General features: G+C 44.7%; 1 protein-coding gene across 2 annotated transcripts in view; it reads left to right on the top strand.

Annotated features, from left to right (window-relative positions):
- Positions 1-9,542, top strand: part of CPED1 (cadherin like and PC-esterase domain containing 1) — a 223,477-nt gene extending 213,935 nt beyond the window's left edge. Inside the window, exon 22 of one of the 2 annotated variants that reach the window (XM_033958590.1) lies at positions 8,123-9,542. In XM_033958590.1, the coding sequence (XP_033814481.1) occupies positions 8,123-8,347 (225 nt within the window). In that variant the 3' untranslated portion in view covers positions 8,348-9,542. The remainder of the gene's footprint in view (positions 1-8,122) is intronic. The other variant, XM_033958592.1, reaches the window with a different exon arrangement.
- The last annotated feature ends 9,977 nt before the right edge of the window (positions 9,543-19,519 follow it).

Raw genomic sequence — 19,519 nt, 5'->3', positions numbered from 1 at the left:
AAGGATCGGTCCCAAGACCGATCCCTGTGACTCTCCACTGGTCACCTCCGATGTATTGGAGGGGGTACCGTTAACCACCACCCTCTGGATTCTACCGCTTAACCAATCATTGACCCATGTCGTCAATATCACTCCCAATCCCATCGAAGTCATCTTGCTCAAAAATCTGCGGTGCGGGACGCTATCAAAAGCTTTGCTGAAGTCCAAGTACACGACGTCTAGAGACTTCCCCATATCCAGTTTCCTTGTAACCCAGTCAAAGAAGCTGATCAGATTGGATTGACAGGACCTTCCCTTTGTGAATCCATGCTGCTGGGGATCCTGTAGATTCTCCTCAGTCAGGATCGTATCTAATTCTTGTTTAATAAGTCTTTCCATGAGTTTGCTCACTATTGAGGTGAGACTGACCGGTCTGTAATTCGCAGCCTCCGTTCTGCAACCTTTTTTGTGCAATGGAATGACGTTAGCTGTTTTCCAGTCCATGGGGACTTTTCCGGTACTTAGGGAAAGATTGAACAGCACGGATAGCGGTTCCGCCAGGACATCACACAACTCCCTAAGAATCCTGGGGTGTAGATTGTCCGGTCCCATGGCTTTGTTCACTTTGAGTTTTGATAGTTCGCCATGGACGCTGCTGGGTGTAAACTTGAAGTTTTGAAACGGGTCTTCCAAGGTTTGCCTTGCCTGCAGTTGTGGACCGGTCCCCGGCGCCTCACAAGTAAAGACTGAGCAAAAGTATTCATTTAGTAGTTTGGCTTTATCAGAATCCGTTTCTGCATAGGTCCCGTCTGTTTTCCTGAGACGTACTATCCCATCTGTGTTTCGTTTCCTGTCGCTAATGTATCTGAAGAAGGATTTATCCCCTTTTTTAATGTTTTTCGCTAGTTGTTCTTCTGTTTGAATCTTGACCTCTCTGACTGCTTTAGACCTGGTCAGATAGTCTTCTTTTGTCACCCTGTTTCCTGTATGCTTGTAGGAAATAAAAGCTTTTTTTTTTTTTCCTTGACAAGATCCGAGATCTCTGCAGAGAACCACTGGGGCTTGTTCTTCCTCCGTCATTTGCTTACTGTTTTTATATAGCGGTTTGTTGCCTCATGCAAGGTGCATTTCAGGATTGACCACATAGCCTCTACATTATTGGTTTCAGCTTGGTTTTGTAGTGCCTGATGGACGAAGTCTCCCATGCGTTTAAAGTCAGTGCCCCGAAAGTCGAGGACCTTTGTTGTTGTGTTTGATCTAGTGAAGCCTATCTTGATGTTGAACCATACCATGTTGTGGTCGCTGGAGGCTAGTGTATCGCCTACCAAAACTTCTGAAACGCTTTCTCCGTTGGTGAGTATCAGGTCCAGTGTCGCCTGATCTCTGGTGGGCTCCAGCACCATTTGTTTGAGTCGCGCCCCTTTTATGGAGGTTAAAAGCCTTCTGCTGCCGCTGGTAGTAGCGGAAAGTGTCTTCCAATCAGCATCGGGCATATTGAAGTCCCCTAGCAGAACCGTGTCCCCGCATAAAGTGATGTTCTCAATGTCTTTGATTAGTTCCATATCCCTGTCTTCCTGCTGTTTTGGGGGCCTGTATACTACACCCAGATACAAGCATTTTTCGTTTCCTCTGGCCAGGTTCACCCAGAGTGATTCACCGGTGTAGTTGACATCTGTGATTCTGGTGACTTTGATGTTATCTCTAGTGTATAGTGCTACCCCGCCCCCTATCCTTCCCTCTCTGTCCCGACGAAGTAAGTTGTATCCTGGTATAGCCATGTCCCACCCATGTGAGTCTGTGAACCAAGTCTCAGATATCGCTATTACATCGAGGTCGGCGTTCGTTATCTCTGTCTCTAATTCTAGAATTTTATTGCCTAAGCTGTGTGCATTAACATACATAGCCCTCCATACTTTATGTTTGCTAAGACCCTGTGTAGAATTTCCCGCCTGAGTTTGAGTGGCTTTTGTATGATTGTTTTTACTGTGTGAACTTACCTCGGTCTCAGAAATGGAGTGTCGATTCACCTCTCCTGGAAAATTACTTACTGCGCTAGTACATGAGTGGGTACCCTCCCCCAACTTACCTAGTTTAAAGCCCTTCGGAGGAGGTGGGCTAGTCGATGTCCGAAGACGTTCTTGCCTCTCCTTGTCAGGTGGAGTCCATCTGGTCCCTGCAGTCCCTTTAGTGCCTCTCCATGGTCCAGGAAGCCGAAGTTCATGTCCCTGCACCATTCATGTAGCCATTCGTTCGTCCTCTGGATACGCTCCTCCCTGGCTCTTCCCTTGTCTCTTACAGGGAGGATCGAGGAGAAGACCACCTGCGCTCCCATTTGCCTCAGCCTCTCACCCAGGGCTCCAAAGTCCTTAGGTATGTTCTCTGGGGTGTTCCTGGCAGTGTCGTTCGTACCCACGTGAATAAGGAGCATGGGGAAGTAGTCCTCGGGCCTGATGAGTCGGTCTAGGCAGGCGGTCACGTCCCGGATCCTGGCCCCTGGCAGGCAGCAAACCTCTCTCGACTGCATATCCGGTCTGCAGATTGGTCCCTCGGTGCCCCTCAGCAGGGAGTCCCCAATGACCACTACTCTGCGCTTCTTTGAGGGGAGCTGATCAGTTGTCTCTGGAACTGGGACTGTCTGAATTTTGACCTCCTGTGCCTTGCTCACGGGTCCTTCCTGTAGTATCTGGAATCTGTTCCTCAAGGTTATTAGTGGGGTCGATGTAGGGCTGCCCTGTGTGCAAGAGAAGGAGACAGGAGAAGAAAAAGAAGAAGGTCTTCCGTGTTTTCTTGTGGAGGAGGTTACCAGCTGCCAGGAGTCAGCGTCCCCATCCTCCTCCTGCACCCCAGTCGTTGGTGCCAAAGTTGTAGGTTTGGTCAGTTTGGGCGTCTCGAGGATGATCTTGCCTGGCTCCTGCTCGGTGATCTGGGACAGCTCCTGGATGACCTCGTCGATGAAGGCCTCGTCCTCCCTGATGCTCCTCAAGCGCTTCACCTCCTCTCTTAGGCTCGTCAGCTCACGCAGGATGTCTCCGTCTAGCTGGTCTGTCTCGTCCGTCTGTGTGGAGGCTGTAGTTGTCTGCTTGGGGATGGGGATGGGGAGGGCCTCGGTCTGTGCAGAGACCTCTGCCCTCTGTCCTGGTTCTCCCTCTGTCTGCACGTGGACCGAGGCCATCCCCTGGATCCCTTCTGTGACTGGGCTGCCGGTCTTGATTGTAGTCTTCGCATTCCTCGTTCTTCCTGCCATTTCTAAGAAATTTTTTTATTTTTTTTATTTATTTATTTTTTTTATTTTTAGATAGTTTGAAAGTGTGAGAGTGAGAGTGGAAGGGGTAGTTTGAGAGTGGGAGGGATAGAGAGACTGGTAGGGTCTGCCTGAGAGTTGAGTGGAAAAGATAGTCTAAATGTTAAGTAGCTAGTTGTATGTGCCTGGTATGTGTAGAGTTCTTTCCCTTGGTGGTTGTCCGGAGCCCTCCCTTGAGGCCCTTCTCAAAGGCGCTCTCGCTAAGGCGAGCGCCTTTGCCATGCGCCGAACGGCTGTGCGCCATTGGCTCCTCCCCTTTTATGGGCGGAGCTTGGCTGGTGATGTAGGGGGGTGTAGGCGGAGCTTTCACTGCCTCCTCCGCTCTGCTATCCTCTCCCCGAACTCGCCCCTGCAACTTCTCTCTCCGATGCCTCTCTCCTCCTCCCTGCTAGCTCAAGCAGGTCGCTGCACGCTGCCACGTGCTCTGCTAGGCTCAGCTCACCCTGCACTCCCTGGCTGGCCTAGTGAAGTGAGTTCTCCATCGCTGGCTCCTCCCCTTTTATGGGCGGAGCTTGGCTGGTGATGTCGGGGGGTGTAGGCGGAGCTTTCACTGCCTCCTCCGCTCTGCTATCCTCTCCCCGAACTCGCCCCTGCAACTTCTCTCTCCGATGCCTCTCTCCTCCTCCCTGCTAGCTCAAGCAGGTCGCTGCACGCTGCCACGTGCTCTGCTAGGCTCAGCTCGCCCTGCACTCCCTGGCTGGCCTAGTGAAGTGAGATGGTTACAGTCTGAGATCCCAGACCCTCACAACTCCTCATGAATCATCGGGGGGGGGGGGGGGTAGGGGAAAGGAAGAATGCAGTTGGCACCCAATAAAGTCCTCAGGACCAACATGGAGCCACACAGCCTGCGCTCAAGCTCCGGTGACAACCAGGCGCCTAAGTCCAAAACAGGTGCCTATGTGCTAAACACGCCCAAGATCTGCCCCCCCTAACCACGCCTACTTTGCGGTAGGTGCCATGGACTAGGTGCCTGCCTCAAAATGGTAGGTGGCTACCAAATAAGTATCTAACATCCAATTAAGTGCAACTTATATCAATTAAGAGGTGCTGACTGTCAATTACTGGTGTTAATTAAGCATATTAAACAATTAAATTAGGTGCGTATGTCAATGTAGATGCCATTTATAGAATCAGGATATAGACGCCCTTTAAACCAGCGATGTCCTTTGAGTTTGTTCCTGAGGCAATGATGGGTTAAATGAGTTATTCAATACCACAAGGACCGTCGGTGCAAATTGAATGCCGCCTTCCCTGGTTCTCATCCCATTGCTCTAACCACTGGGCAGCTCCCCCAACCCTCCACATAGACTTCTAATCAAAGTTCTAACTCTCATAGAAACATAGAAGATGACGGCAGAAAAGGGCCATAGCCCATCAAGTCTGCCCACTCTAATGACCCACCCCCCTTGATTTTACCCCCCTAGAGATCCCACATGTGTATCCCATTTCCTTTTAAAATCTGGCACGCTGCTGGCCTCAGTCACCATGGCTAAAGACTAGACATATCCCCAACAGTCAATGATTAACCACAGACATGTGGATACGGGCTGTTGTAATGAGGCTGAGGCACACTTTAACACTGTATTTATTTGTCTACTTGAGCTGTTTTCATGCTCAGCAAAGCAGAGCATGCCAACCCCAGGATCTTAAAATGGCAGCGTCCCCAACTCATGACAATCTTAAAAATTAATTGTGACATTGAGTAGGAGGAAGGCAGAAGAAGAAATTGCCATGCTTAATTCTCAGTAGTGAGGAGTTGAAAAAATGGCCGCCACGGAAAGGATGGCTGCCAGGTCTTTATCGTCTCTTTACCCGCATCTCTTCTCAAAACCCCGACCAGTTCCGGCCACACCTAGTGGGCCTCTGAGCATGCACGGATGATGTTATACACATCCGCGCATGCTCCAGGCCCTCCAGATACGGCCGGAGCTGGTTGTAGAAGAGAGGAAGCTTGCCAGGGGTGAGGCTTGGGGTGGAACAGGACAGGGTGGAGCCAGAGGCAGAATGGGGCGGAGCTGGGGGAGGGCAGAATGGGGTGGGTTTATGTGTCCGGGGTTTTTTTTTCCCAAAATATGGTAACCCTTGGTATGCAAAAAGCGGACACTTGTGCTTCAATTTTTGGTTTGCCTTTTCCTCCAGTTTTCAGGCATCGTTTCAGCTTGTTCCAGCATTTGTTTCGATTAAAATCTTTTGATGTGCACTAATCAATTTAACCTGCATTTAATTCGTAGGTTAATGTGTGTTAAATCAATTCCAATGCTTGCTAAATTTTTTAAGGCATGCTGATGATCGCCCATCCCACTGTGATATATTAATAACAAAACGGCGCACGTCTCACCTCGTTGATCTGCACACTCACCGATTCACAGGCCCACTCAAAATGACAAAGTGCTACCTCCCATCATAGTGTCCGGGGCGGTCCCTCTTCTTGCCTGCACCTTGCAGCAGTCATGATGCTGGAAATAGGGGTTACCAGATCTCCCAGAGCCTGGCTGTACATCTTATGTTTAAATGATTTTTTATTATTCTAGCAGTAAGAAGCAAATACAAACAGTAGTACCATTCAGGAAATAACATTTTCAACAATATAATAAGTTCCCCTCCCATCCCCCCTCCCCTCCCCTCCCCAAGAATCCATGGCCAGTCCAACAGCTGAGAGTGGGAATAAAATCTTAAAGATTCAAAAGTCTACTGCGAGCACGCGGTGTGAGGTCCTGCCAGAAGTGCTCCCACACCTGACAAAATTTGCGACCCGGGCCAAGAGTCAAGTCTCCCACCATGCGTCTCTCCAGTGTTGCGTGCACTATCATTAGGGATCTCCATTGTGCATATGACGGGGGATCACGGGAGAGCCAGTTGGTGAGGATGGCTTTTTTTCCCATCAAAAGGGCTCTGGAGATAAATGCTGACATTCCCCTGGGTTTGGGCGAGGCTATATTATAAAATCCAAATAACGCCCTCGGTTGCGGAAGCCATCGCCTTCCCCAAAGCGATGTGGTGTATAGGCCAAGATGGCTCCAAAACTGTTGGATTGCGGGGCAGGCCCAAAACATGTGACTCAAAGATGCGTGAGCCTGATTGCATTTCAGGCAAGAATGCGACGCAGTAATCCCCATCCGGGCTGCACGTTCCGGTGGAATGTAAAGTCTAAGAACAATTTTCAATTGCATTTCCCAGTGAGTAATATTGGGTGACACCTTCTGAATGTTCTTCATGACCCGTTGTAACTGATGAGCAGTCAACTGGCAATGCAAGTCCTCAGCCCACGCTGTCGCTAATATATCCAGATTCGTACTTGGTTGGCAATCCCGGATCCCCACAATATGAAATCGTAGAGGAATCCTCTGTTGGGCTGAAAGGCTGAAGAGTTCCGAAAGCGCCTCCCTGCAGACTTCAATAAGGGCAGCCACTGGGAGGGACTGGCTGTACATCTTAAAATAGATTAGGTGGATTTACATGCGCTGAATATGAAGGAGACTGCATAATGGGGGTCTTTTACTAAGGCGAGCTGGCCGATTTAGCACACGCTACATATCACCGTGCGCTAAATGCTAACGCGCTCGTTAAATATCACCGTACGCTAAATCGGCTAGCTCGCCTTAGTAAAAGACTCCCAACATGCAGTGCAGAAGCAAATTAGACAACTTATTGTAGCAAAACACCTGAGATTTGTAGGTTACGAGCAAGGACAATACAAGCCTCCCTCCACTGTCCTGCCATAATATGGGAGAGTCCTCCGCATCCATTCAATCTGCTGAATCTGTCAATAAATGTGGCAAGTGGTGACCACAGTTATGGAGGTTTCAGCAATGTGAAGAGCTCTCTACATCTACTAAAAACTGAACATAGGCTTCTCATACGCTCGAAGCTATGGATGGGTCTGGGAGGTCCTGGACCCATCCTCTTTAGCCTCAGGCCCACCCAGCAGTGGTGCATCATTCCTGTAGCTGGTGGGTATTCTCAGCACCCCACCCAACCTACTTCAAAAAATGCAGCTCTGAGCCATCAACACCAGCACTTGGTTCTCAGGCATACTCAGTTCAATGTGTGAGGATCGAGTATGTGTGACTGAAGTTGGTGAAGCAGAGCACTACCACTGATTGCTACAATTTTCTGAAGGGAGGATCAGTGGGGTTTGGGAGAGAGGGGGGAGAATGAGGGAACATGGGAGGAAGAGACAGGAGTAGCGAGAGAAAATGTATGCCCACCCTCAACTTACCCATTGACTCTATCAAAAATTGTTTTCTGACTATACCACTGGCTCATAGACCACGAAAGAACTTTTTGGATAGAAAGGGATGCTTCACAGTTATTGATTTCCCTCGCATAGTGGTCCCTCATCCAGGTACTAGCTATTTCTTACTCTAGTTCAGGGGTGTCAAAGTCCCTCCTTGAGGGCCGCAATCCAGTCGGGTTTTCAGGATTTCCCCAATGAATATGCATGAGATCTATTTGCATGCACTGCTTTCATTGTATGCTAATAGATCTCATGCATATTCATTGGGGAAATCCTGAAAACCCGACTGGATTGCGGCCCTTCAGGAGGGACTTTGACACCCATGCTCTAGTTGTAAGTACTCACAGAGTGCAATGATAACACTGATCCAGTTGCTCCCAAAACCAAATCTTTGGTCACAACTGGCTGAAGACAGATTAGAATTGCTGAGGCCCATGTGAAAACAATTGACAGTTCTAAATCTACTAATTAATTATAAGCTAACAAAATGAAATCTTCTTTAGATCCAAGAATATGTTTTGTAGTTATTGGGGAGAATTGAGTAAATGTCTATGAATCTGTCCAGCTGTAGAAGAAGCCACTAACGTTTTGTGCTCTCATTTCAGGTTGTGAAATCCAATATTTCCAAAGAGTACCATCGTGTGAACATGAAATTGTCAAGACATTTTAACTTTGAAAAATACTTTGCCAACAAAAATAGACTGTCACAGCTACACTATTCATCTAATCCAGAGTCCCCGTATCATGTCCAAGGTCCAATAAATCAGATTTATTCAGAGATCCTTCTTAGTAGGCTGTGCGCAAAAGGAAAGAACAATACCAGTGTATAATGTCTTTGGAATTTCTCCTTCTGAGAAGGCAGGGTTCCCCGCACTATGAGTAATGGTTTTAGAACCCCCCCAAAATTCATTGCATTCCATTGTACAAGCACATCACTAAAGACAGTTGGAAGTCTTCCACCATTTTTATGGAAGAGGTGCTTCCTTAATAAGGACTGATATTTTGGGGACAAAAGATTGACAATTAAAAATCAACAAATGACTCGAAGCACCACTGAATACTACAACAGCTCTAGGCCCAGTGTTGTATATCGTGACTGAATTATCAGTTAAGAAAACTGCTTTAATTATAGTATGGCCAACCAATACAGTGTAGTCATATCTATGTGTACTGTATATCACTGAATGTTGATATGCATTTTCAAGTCATTTCTTCGTAGTCAGCTATGGCTAGTTATGAAAAAGCATTCTTGGCTCACATTATGCAACTGACCTCAGAAAGAATGATTACATTCCATTCTTGGCTGACTGATTGCACTCCGATATTTTTCACTTCGAAAAGACTGTGCCGGCATTTCTTTTACTCTGTTCTAATTGCTTTTAATTGTAATGTTGAGCAACTAAAATACACCCTGCTCTTCCTTTGAGACATTTTTATAACCTCCAGTGGGAAATTAAAGCACTGTTTATGTTCTCCCGCTGACTCTGTAAGGCTATCAGCTATTCAGCTAAAGAGACTTTTATGAGGATCTTCTATTCCTATTCTGAATTTACAAAATAATGAGGACATTGTGCTATGGTCTAGCAAATGAAGAATGCTATCCATGTTTTCTTCTTGATTGAGTTGTGCTAAACATTTCACACTTCTTTGGTTAACTTGAAGCTTCTGTTGTTCATAAATCAAGCTGCTGCTATCAAGAAGGACTGTTATGTTACTAATATTATATACTCTTAAGCCATATCTTTCTTCTGCACTCAATATTCTGTTCCCTATATTTGGCATACATGTGTATCAAAGCATGGTGCCCCCTTCCTATGCAGGCAATAGTTATGATACACAGAAAAATCACCAGCCGGAACAGGGATGGCTAGCTTCAGTCATCAAGGACCACAAACACATCTGGCTTTCAGGGAAACCAAACCAAGCAAGATAACCTGATTCTTTCTACAACTTTTAACATATCACTAAAGACAGTAGGACGTCTTCTGCCATTTTTGTGGAAGATGGAGGGAGTTCATTAATATACATCATAAACACTCATTTATAGGCCTCAAAAACTAGTATTTGCCTTTCTTGAGTTAGATAATTTAATGAGGGTGGGGGAGATGGTCTACACACTGAATAGCGTAGCAAGGCTCAGTAGTTTGGGGATTTATACAATGTTGTACCAAAATAATCATACATATCAACAAAGAAAATGTTGCCTTTAGAGCAGTGGTCTCTAATATCTGACCCCAGGGTTGCATATGGGCCCCAAAGTCCCCCGTTGTAGCCATCGAAGCCCTGCAAATTGGTTAAGTTCAATCTTGCTCGCTCGGAGAGTGCATTAAATGCCTAAAAAAAAGGACTGCCCTAGGCAGGGCGTGGATGAAGGTCAGCATAGGGCAGGTGTAGGATATGTGCACACAGCCGTAGGACAGGTCAAAGGTCAGGATTCATATTAGGTGCATGCATACTTCAGTGGTATGACAACGTTGGAGAAACCACGAAACACTTTCAGAGAATTGCGGAAACTATGCCAACATTTTGCTAAAACACAGAAAAGTGCATGATGAAAATAGAATTTTCAGTGTTGAGCCTGAAATCTTGTGGTGGCTCTCGGAGCTTTCTCGTGGTCACATCGTGGCCCTTTAGATGAAAAAGGTTGAAGACCACTGCAGTAGAGGATCTACGCTCTGTATGCACTTTGGATTAGATCCGGATAATCAGTGCTGTCCTCTCTCCAGGTACCAGAATTGAATATCTGGGTGCAAGATAAAAGCTGACAAGTTATCCAGGTATTGCCAATATTCAGAGGCAGTCCTGGATATCTGATTAACTTAGAACAGCCTTTTTACTGTCCTAAGTTAACTGGATAGCTATCCAGGTACCACCATTAAATATTGGGTGTCAGGTCAAAAGCGCGCCGGGACAAAGGCGCGCGCAGACAATTGAGCACAGTGCGGAGGCGCGCGCCGCAGAAAATTACAGTTTTTATGGCTACGACGGGAGGGCCGTGGGGGGGAACCCCCCCACTTTACTTAAGAGAGATCACGCCACGTTGTGGGGGCGTTGTGGTGGGTGTGGGGTTTGTAACCCCCCACATTTTACTGAAAACTTCACTTTTTCCCTGTTTTTAGGGAAAAAGTTAAGTTTACAGTAAAATGTGGAGGGTTACAACCCCCCAAACCCCCCACAATGCCGGCGCGATCTCTATTAAGTAAACTGGGGGGGGCTCCCCAACAAAACCCCCCGTCGGAGCCCCTAAAAACTGTAATTTTCTTTGGCGCGTGCCTCCGTCTTGCGCTCAATTGTCGGCGCGCGCCTTTGTCTTTCGCGGGGTTGTCTATGAACCAAATATTGCAAGTACCCAATAACCCCTAACTCTGCCCCGGGTTGACCCAGCACTGACATGACATTTGCCAGGGTTTTCAGCAGTGCAATCCGGGTCAGTGCCACTGAAAATCTAGGTTGGACCTGGTGAGTAGGAGTTACTAAATAGGAGTCACCCTTTGGTAGATCGACCCCAAAGGTTGTTGTTGTTTTTTTGGGGTGGGCTATAGTGGATTGAAATATGCATAGCTAAATTGTTTACTTCTGCTGACCTCTTTACAAATTTGCAGGACCTCAGCTAACAAGCTAAGTTCTTTTGATTCATGGTAAAAAGTCTTACTGTTTTTCTTGATACTGAGTTTCAATATAAAGTAGTCTATTTTTATATGTTACTTTTGACAAATATTGGTGAGAAATCTCATAGACTGGTGTTCACATTTTTCTATTCAGAGATGTGCAGGAAAATGCACCCTTTTTTTTGTCATTCTTTGGTACTGGTATCATTTGTAGCATATAAGTAGGAGGAAAATAGGTAATGAAGGATATTAAGAGATAATATTATTTTTATATACATGCTGAATGGAACAGCTGGAATTCTTTGCCATGAAATGTATCTATGTGTCACTGAAAATGTAACTTCAGTCTGGTGTTTCAAGATCAGTCTGTATTTCTTTATCTGTGGTACATTGTATGAGTCAAAAACAAATATTAAAGGATTCACACTTTGTGACTTTTTTGCTCCTATGTTTCTTTTCTGGCAGCAGATGGAAGATTTCGCATGAAAGGCCTCTATTCTGTAAGGTATGGCAGTGTGCTGAAAAGACACACAGGGGGAATTTTCCCTGGGATGAGGCTCAACATCCCCTACGCTAGTCTAGAAATCTTCCATGCGTGAGAAAATATGAGCTGGGGATGAATAGCCCATTCCCATGGCTCAGGAATTTTACAGAACTGAGGCTTAAGAAGATTGAATGGAAATAGAAATTTAGGGGCAAATATTCAGCTGGCAGCGGTCAATGGTTTGGGAGGGGGAGGGGGTTTGCCACTGATATTCAACGCTGGGCTGTGTCTGGGTACTAGCACTGAATATCCAGATATGTGCAGTCGGCCAGTGTTTATCTGGGTAAGGGCCAATTTTCAGCTCTTAACTGGATCAGTTAAACGGGCCGGATGCAGAACTGATTTTTATGCACTCCAATTGGTCTGGTTAACCGGTCCAGTTTAAAGGCTGGATATTGCACTTAACTGGATAACTGTGGACTCCGTCCTGGGCTGCCCACAAAATAGCTGGTTTCCATTTTTGAGATCTGAGTGGATATCCAGTGGCACTATGGGCTCCTTTTATGAAGGCGCGTCAGGTCCTTAACGTGCGCTAAAATGCCAAGCGTGATAGCCGCTACCGCCTCTCCGGTGCATACGTTAAAAATGCTAGCACACCTTCGTAAAAGGAGCCCTATATCTTTGGATAGGCAGCTGAGTGCCATTCACATGACCGGCTCAAGGAATTGTGGTGCCTTGAGCCAACTTTTGCATTGGCGCTATCCCATCCCCACAATGTGATCTCTCTCTCCTTCCCCTCCCTACCTGTGATCCAGTATCACCTCTCTCTCTTTCTCCCCCCCCCCCTCTCTTTCTCTCTGTCTTCATTTAAACAGTCAAAACTACTCAATAGCCACTACGATCAAAATTTTAGGTATTACGTTAGATTGCTCGTTATCTTTTAACGACCATACTAATCTGCTGATTATAAAAATGCTTTTCAGTACTATGGATACTTCGCACTATTAAAAAATATTTTGATTCAATGTCTTTTAGGGTACTGGTTCAGTCATCAATTTAGTACATATTGGACTACTGAAATATTGTTTAGCTGGGATTAAAAAATCCTTAACAGGCTCAGAATAATACAGAATACAGCAGTTCGCCTGATTTTTGGTCTTAAAAAGCATGATCATGTAAGCCCTTATTATTTAAAACTCCATTGGTTGCCATTTGAGGCTAGAGTTTTATTTAAATTTGGCTGTATCTGTTTTAAAGTTTTATTTGGCTTGACTCCAACCTACCTCTCTTCCCACTTTGAATTTTTTAAATTCAAATAAGAATACACGAAAAACTTACTGGTTTTACATTTCCATCGGTAAAAGCATGTCGTGATAAGAGATTCTTAGGAAAAACTTTTGCATTTCAGGCTAGTGCAATGAATTCTGCATTGATTACTGTAATGCGCTCTATAAGGGCATAACCAAAAAAGAAATAAGAAGACTCCAAATTATACAGAACACTGCAGTGAAGATCATATTCAATTCAAAGAAATTTGATCATGTTTCTCCCCTCCTTTATAAAACACATTGGCTTCCGGTTGAACATAGAATCACATATAAAATTCTTTTACTGACTTATAAAACTAGACAAAATAGTCAACCAGAATTTATCAATAACCTGCTTATAACCCTATAGCTCATCTAAGATCTGTGTCTAAAAATCTGCTATCTGTCCCATCTTTGAAGTTTATTAATACAATGAGGTCAACCATTTTTTCTGTCACTGCGCCATCTCTTTGGAACAATATTCCTGTCTACTTATGGGAAGAGTCAAATCTTAATCATTTTTTTAAAACAAAACTAAAAACATTTCTTTTCCTTGATGCTTTTGAGACCTAAATGCCCTTTTTAGGGCTATGTAGTTTTAATCAATTATTATTATTTATTTATTTATTTTTTTTACACCCTCCCTTTTGTTCTTTCCCTATATGTTCTCTTTCTTACTTGATAAATTGTAGTTCTGTCCTTCCTCCCTCTTGTTTCTGTTTGTTTTTTGAATTGTTTTTAATGTTTTGAATTATGACTGTTGTTTCCAAAGGACGTATAGTTACCCCATATATGTTTTTAACATAATGTTCACCGCCTAGAAGGTTGATTGGGCGGTTCATAAAAATTCTGAATAAACTTGAAACTTGAATTCATGTTGGAATACACTTATTTCCCAAGCTCAGTCTTATTATTTATTTAGAAAAAAAAATATTTTTTTTTTGGTAAATCTTTATTGATTTTTAAGCTTTGATAGTGCGATACAAATGGTAAATCATACAAACTGCATCAACACACACTATTAACTATACAATTATTACATTAAACAATCATTTTCTCCCCTTCTTATCTTCATTATTAAAACAATAATACATAGGATATGATTTCAATATTATAATGAAATAATTTAACTCCTCAAAATACGTTTCCCTCCCCCCACCCCTCCCCCCTCCCTGGATGTGCAAGGACTCTAATGGGAAAAGAAAGAAACATAACCCTAATTATAATGCAATAAAATTAGTTAATGCAGTGGTTCCCAACCCTGTCCTGGAGGAACACCAGGCCGATTGGGTTTTCAGGCTAGCCCTAATGAATATGCATGAAGCAAATTTGCATGCCTATCACTTCCATCATATGCAAATCTCTCTCATGCATATTCATTAGGGCTAGCCTGAAAACCCGATTGGCCTGGTGTTCCTCCAGGACAGGGTTGGGAATCACTGAGTTAATGGACTCCATACATCATTAAAGGACTTATTGGTCCCCAAACGTTCCACCATCATGCTTTCATACTTATACGTAGTACATATTTAGAAAAATTCTTAAAACTTATCTGTTTGATAAATATGTGACTTAATTGCCATTTGGTATTTTCTGAGAAATTTTGATATGCTAATGTAAATAATTCACTATTTGTGCAGTTCTTTCTTGCTGTAAACCACCTTGAACTAATGGCGGTATATAATAATAAAATTATTATTATTATGTCTCTCTCTCGTCTCCCCCTCCTGCTGGACCAGGTGAAGCACTAGCTCAAGGCACTGATGATAAAGAGTACTAAAATCCCAGTCTGGCATCTTCCCTTTAGAACAGTGGTTCTCAACCCTGTCCTGGAGAAACCACCAGCCAATCAAGTTTTCAGGTAGCCCTAATGAATGTGCATGGAGCAGATTTGCAGGCCTCTAACCTCCGTTATATGCAAATTTCTTCCACTGCTCTAAAAGTTTAAAGATAGAGTGGACTGGGATTTTGGCACCCTTTGGGCCAGTTAGAATCCTCTGCTTTCCAGTTAAATGGTTTCATAGGACTCCTTTTGAAAGGTCACTTGGACACACAAAGTCAGAGGCGTGAAGAAGTACAAGTTTTATTCACAGCATGCATGCTGGACCCCTGAGCTCCAAGCTGGCTCAGAAGTGCCGAAACCAGGAAGTTACAGAGATATTTATTCATTTTTCTGGCTATACAACTGAATTCTAGAAAAAGCTTTTCACGTGTTACTTTTCTTAACACTCATTGGTTCTAAGCTCACACTAGCAGGTCACTAGCAGGACACCTATCTAACTCTAACAGTTAAATGTACAGAAGGGCAGGGTACATCATGGCTCAAACTCTTATCTATTCAGCTTACAATGTGGTAAGGTAGGGACATACATTTTAGGCAGATGCAGTCAATAGATTATACACTGTTTTCAGCTATGTAGGCCAGAGCAATATTTTAAACAACAGTTAACTATTTCATGACCCTACATTCCCCCCTTTCAGGCTGGCGTACCTAAGGAGCCAAGCCTGACAAAATAAAGTTAGGGGTCAGGAAAGTCGGAGTTCCCAGTAGGTAAGTGGGAGAGGGCAAGGGCCAATGCAGCAGTGGAACAGTTGACAACAGAGTCCATAGTTCAGTGGAGCAGCTTTATGGCTATGGGGACCACACAGGGCAGGCAGCAAAGGAGCAGAGAAGACAGGGCAGCAACCAGCAAGATGATCTTCAGTGCTGAACCAGAGGGCAATCAGGAGCTGAAGGTACCAGAGATCCAGTCTGCAGTAAGGTCACGCCAGGTCTGGTCAGGAACATGAGCCAGTTTGGTGATACGATCCACATCGTTCTCAATCACTTTACTCAAGTTCAAGGCAGCAGTTGGAGAGGTTGAATTTATCACAGGCACAGCAGCTAGTAAATAGTCCAAAGCTAGACGATTCTGATAAATAGCAGTGCGCATTTTAGCATTCGCTCTGCCAATGGTACTCAAAGCTCGGGAGGTCTCATTGGTTATCAGTTCAAGTACAGCTTATAGACAAATAATGCAGTTCAGCATATAGATTGGGGTCCGATAGCCCCAGGTGTCATCCTCGGTCCATGTGGCAGGTCCATAAGCAGCAATGATTCGTTCTGCAGGCCAGTCATCACCCCATTCACCTATTTTAAGGGAATTGGTGGAAGTAGACCGCTTTTGGCGACCTCTGGTGTTGAATACAGGGGCTCCCAGGTGTTCACCATCGGGAAGAAGCTGGGACGAATCATGCAAAGCACACATGTACCAGTCTAGTTAGCAGGCAATCAAGAGTAGGCAAACAGATCACAGAGCCAGTATCAACTATCAGGAGCTGACCATCATTCATAGGAAGTTCCATTAAGCAGTGTCTGAAGGGCTGAAGACAGTGGGAAGCAACAATGGAGGTTCACAAGGCCCATCGTGAAGGTCGTGGACCTGACGTAAAAGTGAGGGTCTGTGAAGTCAGGTTTAACATGTCCAGCTGCATTGCCTCCCATAGCCACTGTTCTCCCATACCAGTCCCTCCTCATACAAAATAATTGCTAACATTAAGAGTCTGACCTATAGTTTCAGCAAACTATATAAACAGATTTCTAGTGATTACAGGATATCAGTATCTACTTTCATAAAACTGGGGAAACACCACAGAGTGATGGACAGAAGCACATGAGTGGGATACAATTCGGACATATACATCAGTACCTGAGTCTCACCTTTTACCATCAATATACAATGCCATGCAGTCTCTGGCCTTCTGGACTTGGACATTGGCATTCCAGTTATATGGGTCAGTGATAGTGAAAACCATGGGATTACAGTAGCCTGTAGTACACAAGGGGCCGGAGCTAGGACCTATAGTAAGGGAGGCAGACGGGGTATTAGGGGGATATTTGTGTGGGTTATTGTAGGTGGCCCACAAGACACTTTCTCATAAAGGACAGGCTCCACCATTAGTGAAGGTTTCCTCATAGGGGCAGTTCTTAAAAGGCATCAGGTTATACAGACCTATAGCACATTTGGTATAATAACTCTGTCAATCTAGGGAGCCACACAAAACTGAATTAGGGGTAGTACCATGACCTTGAGAAACATCAAATAGCACACATGTATCACAATACAAAGACACCGGGCGAGTGGGGTCTACAATAAGAGTCTAGTTGATAAGTGGACCCTCAACATCATCAATGCAGATTTCCGCCCACTTTTAAACTTCATCACCAGTAGGTTGGAAACAGAAAATACTCTCTGATGTTTGACACTTTCTGTACTTAACTCCTTCATGCAAACAAACATCAGGCAAAAGGGGCTGCACTTGTTAAGTACAAAATACAGAAGAAAGAAACATAAGTGAGGGCAACACAAATATCATATCTATATATACTAACATAGGAAGCTCATTTTTCTTTCAGGCACAACTTAGAAAACTTCAAACAGTTATACTCAAGACACTTGCTAAAGGCAGTGGTGAACCACAGGCAGTCAATTAAACTCAAACACTTTTGGAAAAGGTTATATTCAGAACACCTGCTAAGTACAGTGGTAAATATTCAGAACTTTTGAGGTCTTAGAAAGCTTCAGCTGAAGATCCGTGTTGTAGTGGAACCAAGTTTCATGTCCGGACACCTTTGACAACTGTAAGAGAAGAAATTAGGACAGTAAAAGGACCTATCCACCTAGGTTTCAGGGGGTCTGACTTCCAAGTTTTAGCCATACTGTATTTACAGGGACATACCCATGGACTTGTGTAGCTATCGATAGTGGGGCCCTTTCCAGGACCCATTTGTGGAGCTCTTAAAGGGCTTTAGCTAAAGACTGGACCTGACTCTGGAGGATATCTGATCCCAGAGTAGCAAAGGAACCAGGATCTGGGTTCACAATGGGTGGTGGCCGGCCGGACATGAGCTCAAATGGGGCTTAGATGGGATGCATCTAATCTGAAAAAGAACAGAAGGCAGCAGGACAGGCCAGGACAGATTAGTTTCTTCAATTCATTTTGTGAGAAGGGTCTTAAGAGTTCTGTTTATTCTTTCGACCTGACCAGAGCTCTCAGGATAGTAAGCAGCATATAATTTCTATTCAATTTGGAGGGCCTGAGCAATTTGTTGGACAACATCGGCAATGAAAGCAGGGCCATTGTCACTGCCTATAAAAACAAGGAGATCAAGGCACGGAATTATTCAGGAGGTGTTTGGTTACGTCTCTGGCGCGTTCAGTGCAAGTAAGGAAGGGTTTGACCCATCTAGTCAGGGTGTCTGTGAAGACTAGGAAGTGACTGAGGGAACGGGAAATGGGCATGTGGGTAAAATCTACAGACAGAACCTGCATCGGATATGTTCCAATAGGTTGGTATCCAAGAGGTGGCAGTCATCTGATTGGGAATTTTATTCTAGAACCGACAACACACTGTCGGACCATATTCCGGACTAGCTGATCAAGGTGATTGATAAAGAAATGTCTCTTGAGAGTCAATTTTCATAGCGGGTTCTCCAGAGTGTGCCAGATCATGGCATCTTTTGACAATCGTGAGGGCCAGGTGTTGAGGAATGAATATGAGGGTACCCGCTGTGCTTACGTTTGAAGTATCAGTGTGTGGGTCTGGATTGGCACTTGAATTGGTTGAATTGGTGCATTTTGTATCCACCCCTCTTTCAGGACAGACTGGCCCAAAATAATGCATGCCCAAGTCTGTTCCTGAGAAGCGTACTGGGGTGTAAGGGAATCCAGAAAAGGAATGATTGTATACAGAGGGGCCGAAAGAGGGGGCAGAGACTGGCAGCTCGGGCTGTGCGGTTGGCAAGGGCATTACCACGAGAGACAAGGTCCGTCACGCGTCTGTAAGCATGGCAGAGCATAACAGAAACACGTGAGGGTAGTTGTACGTGGATCAGGCGGCCGGAGGCTGTAATGAAACCTCGATATTTCCAGATGGCCCTATGGGAATGCAAGTTAAGGAAAGCATATTTGGAGTCAGTATATATATTGCAAGACTGAGAGGCAGAGTGGCGCAGGGCAGAAGTGAGGGCATACAGCTCAGCTTCTTGGGCAGAAGGGCCAGAAGGCAGGGGCCTGAGTCAGAAGTTTTTGGAGGCAGCGAAAAGACGCTCCTGAAGTTGGGTCCAGACAAAAGGGGCTGAGTCAGCGCCTTTGGTGGAATCATACAGAGGACGAGCAATAGTAGAGAAATCAGGGATCCAGATGGGACAGTATCCTGCAATACTGAGAAAGGTGCTCAGAGCCTTGCAGTTATCAGGGACAGGGAGACTACAGACAGCCTAGACTTCGGTGTAGGAAGGGACCTGGTACCCTTGGAGATTTGAAAGCCAAGGTAGGTGACACGAGGAAGGCATACTTGAAATCAATGTAAATATGGCCACAGGAAAATTTAAAAGGCAGACCCACTATCTGAAAGACTCAGATAAATAATAATAATAACAGTTTATATACCGCAATACCGTGAAGAGCTATGTGGTTTACAAAAGATTAGAGAAGGTACAAAATAATTGAACTTAAGATGTGCACTAACACATAAGAATTGTTCTCAATCCCTATTCTATATCAGGTTCCTACCCCAAAGAGCTGACTTATAAAATTAAGCTAAATGCAGTTCTGGATCCAC

This window comes from Geotrypetes seraphini, chromosome 9 (assembly GCF_902459505.1).
Source record: "Geotrypetes seraphini chromosome 9, aGeoSer1.1, whole genome shotgun sequence".
Classification (NCBI taxonomy): Eukaryota; Metazoa; Chordata; class Amphibia; order Gymnophiona; family Dermophiidae; genus Geotrypetes; species Geotrypetes seraphini.
This window is presented reverse-complemented; position numbering and strand designations above follow the sequence as displayed.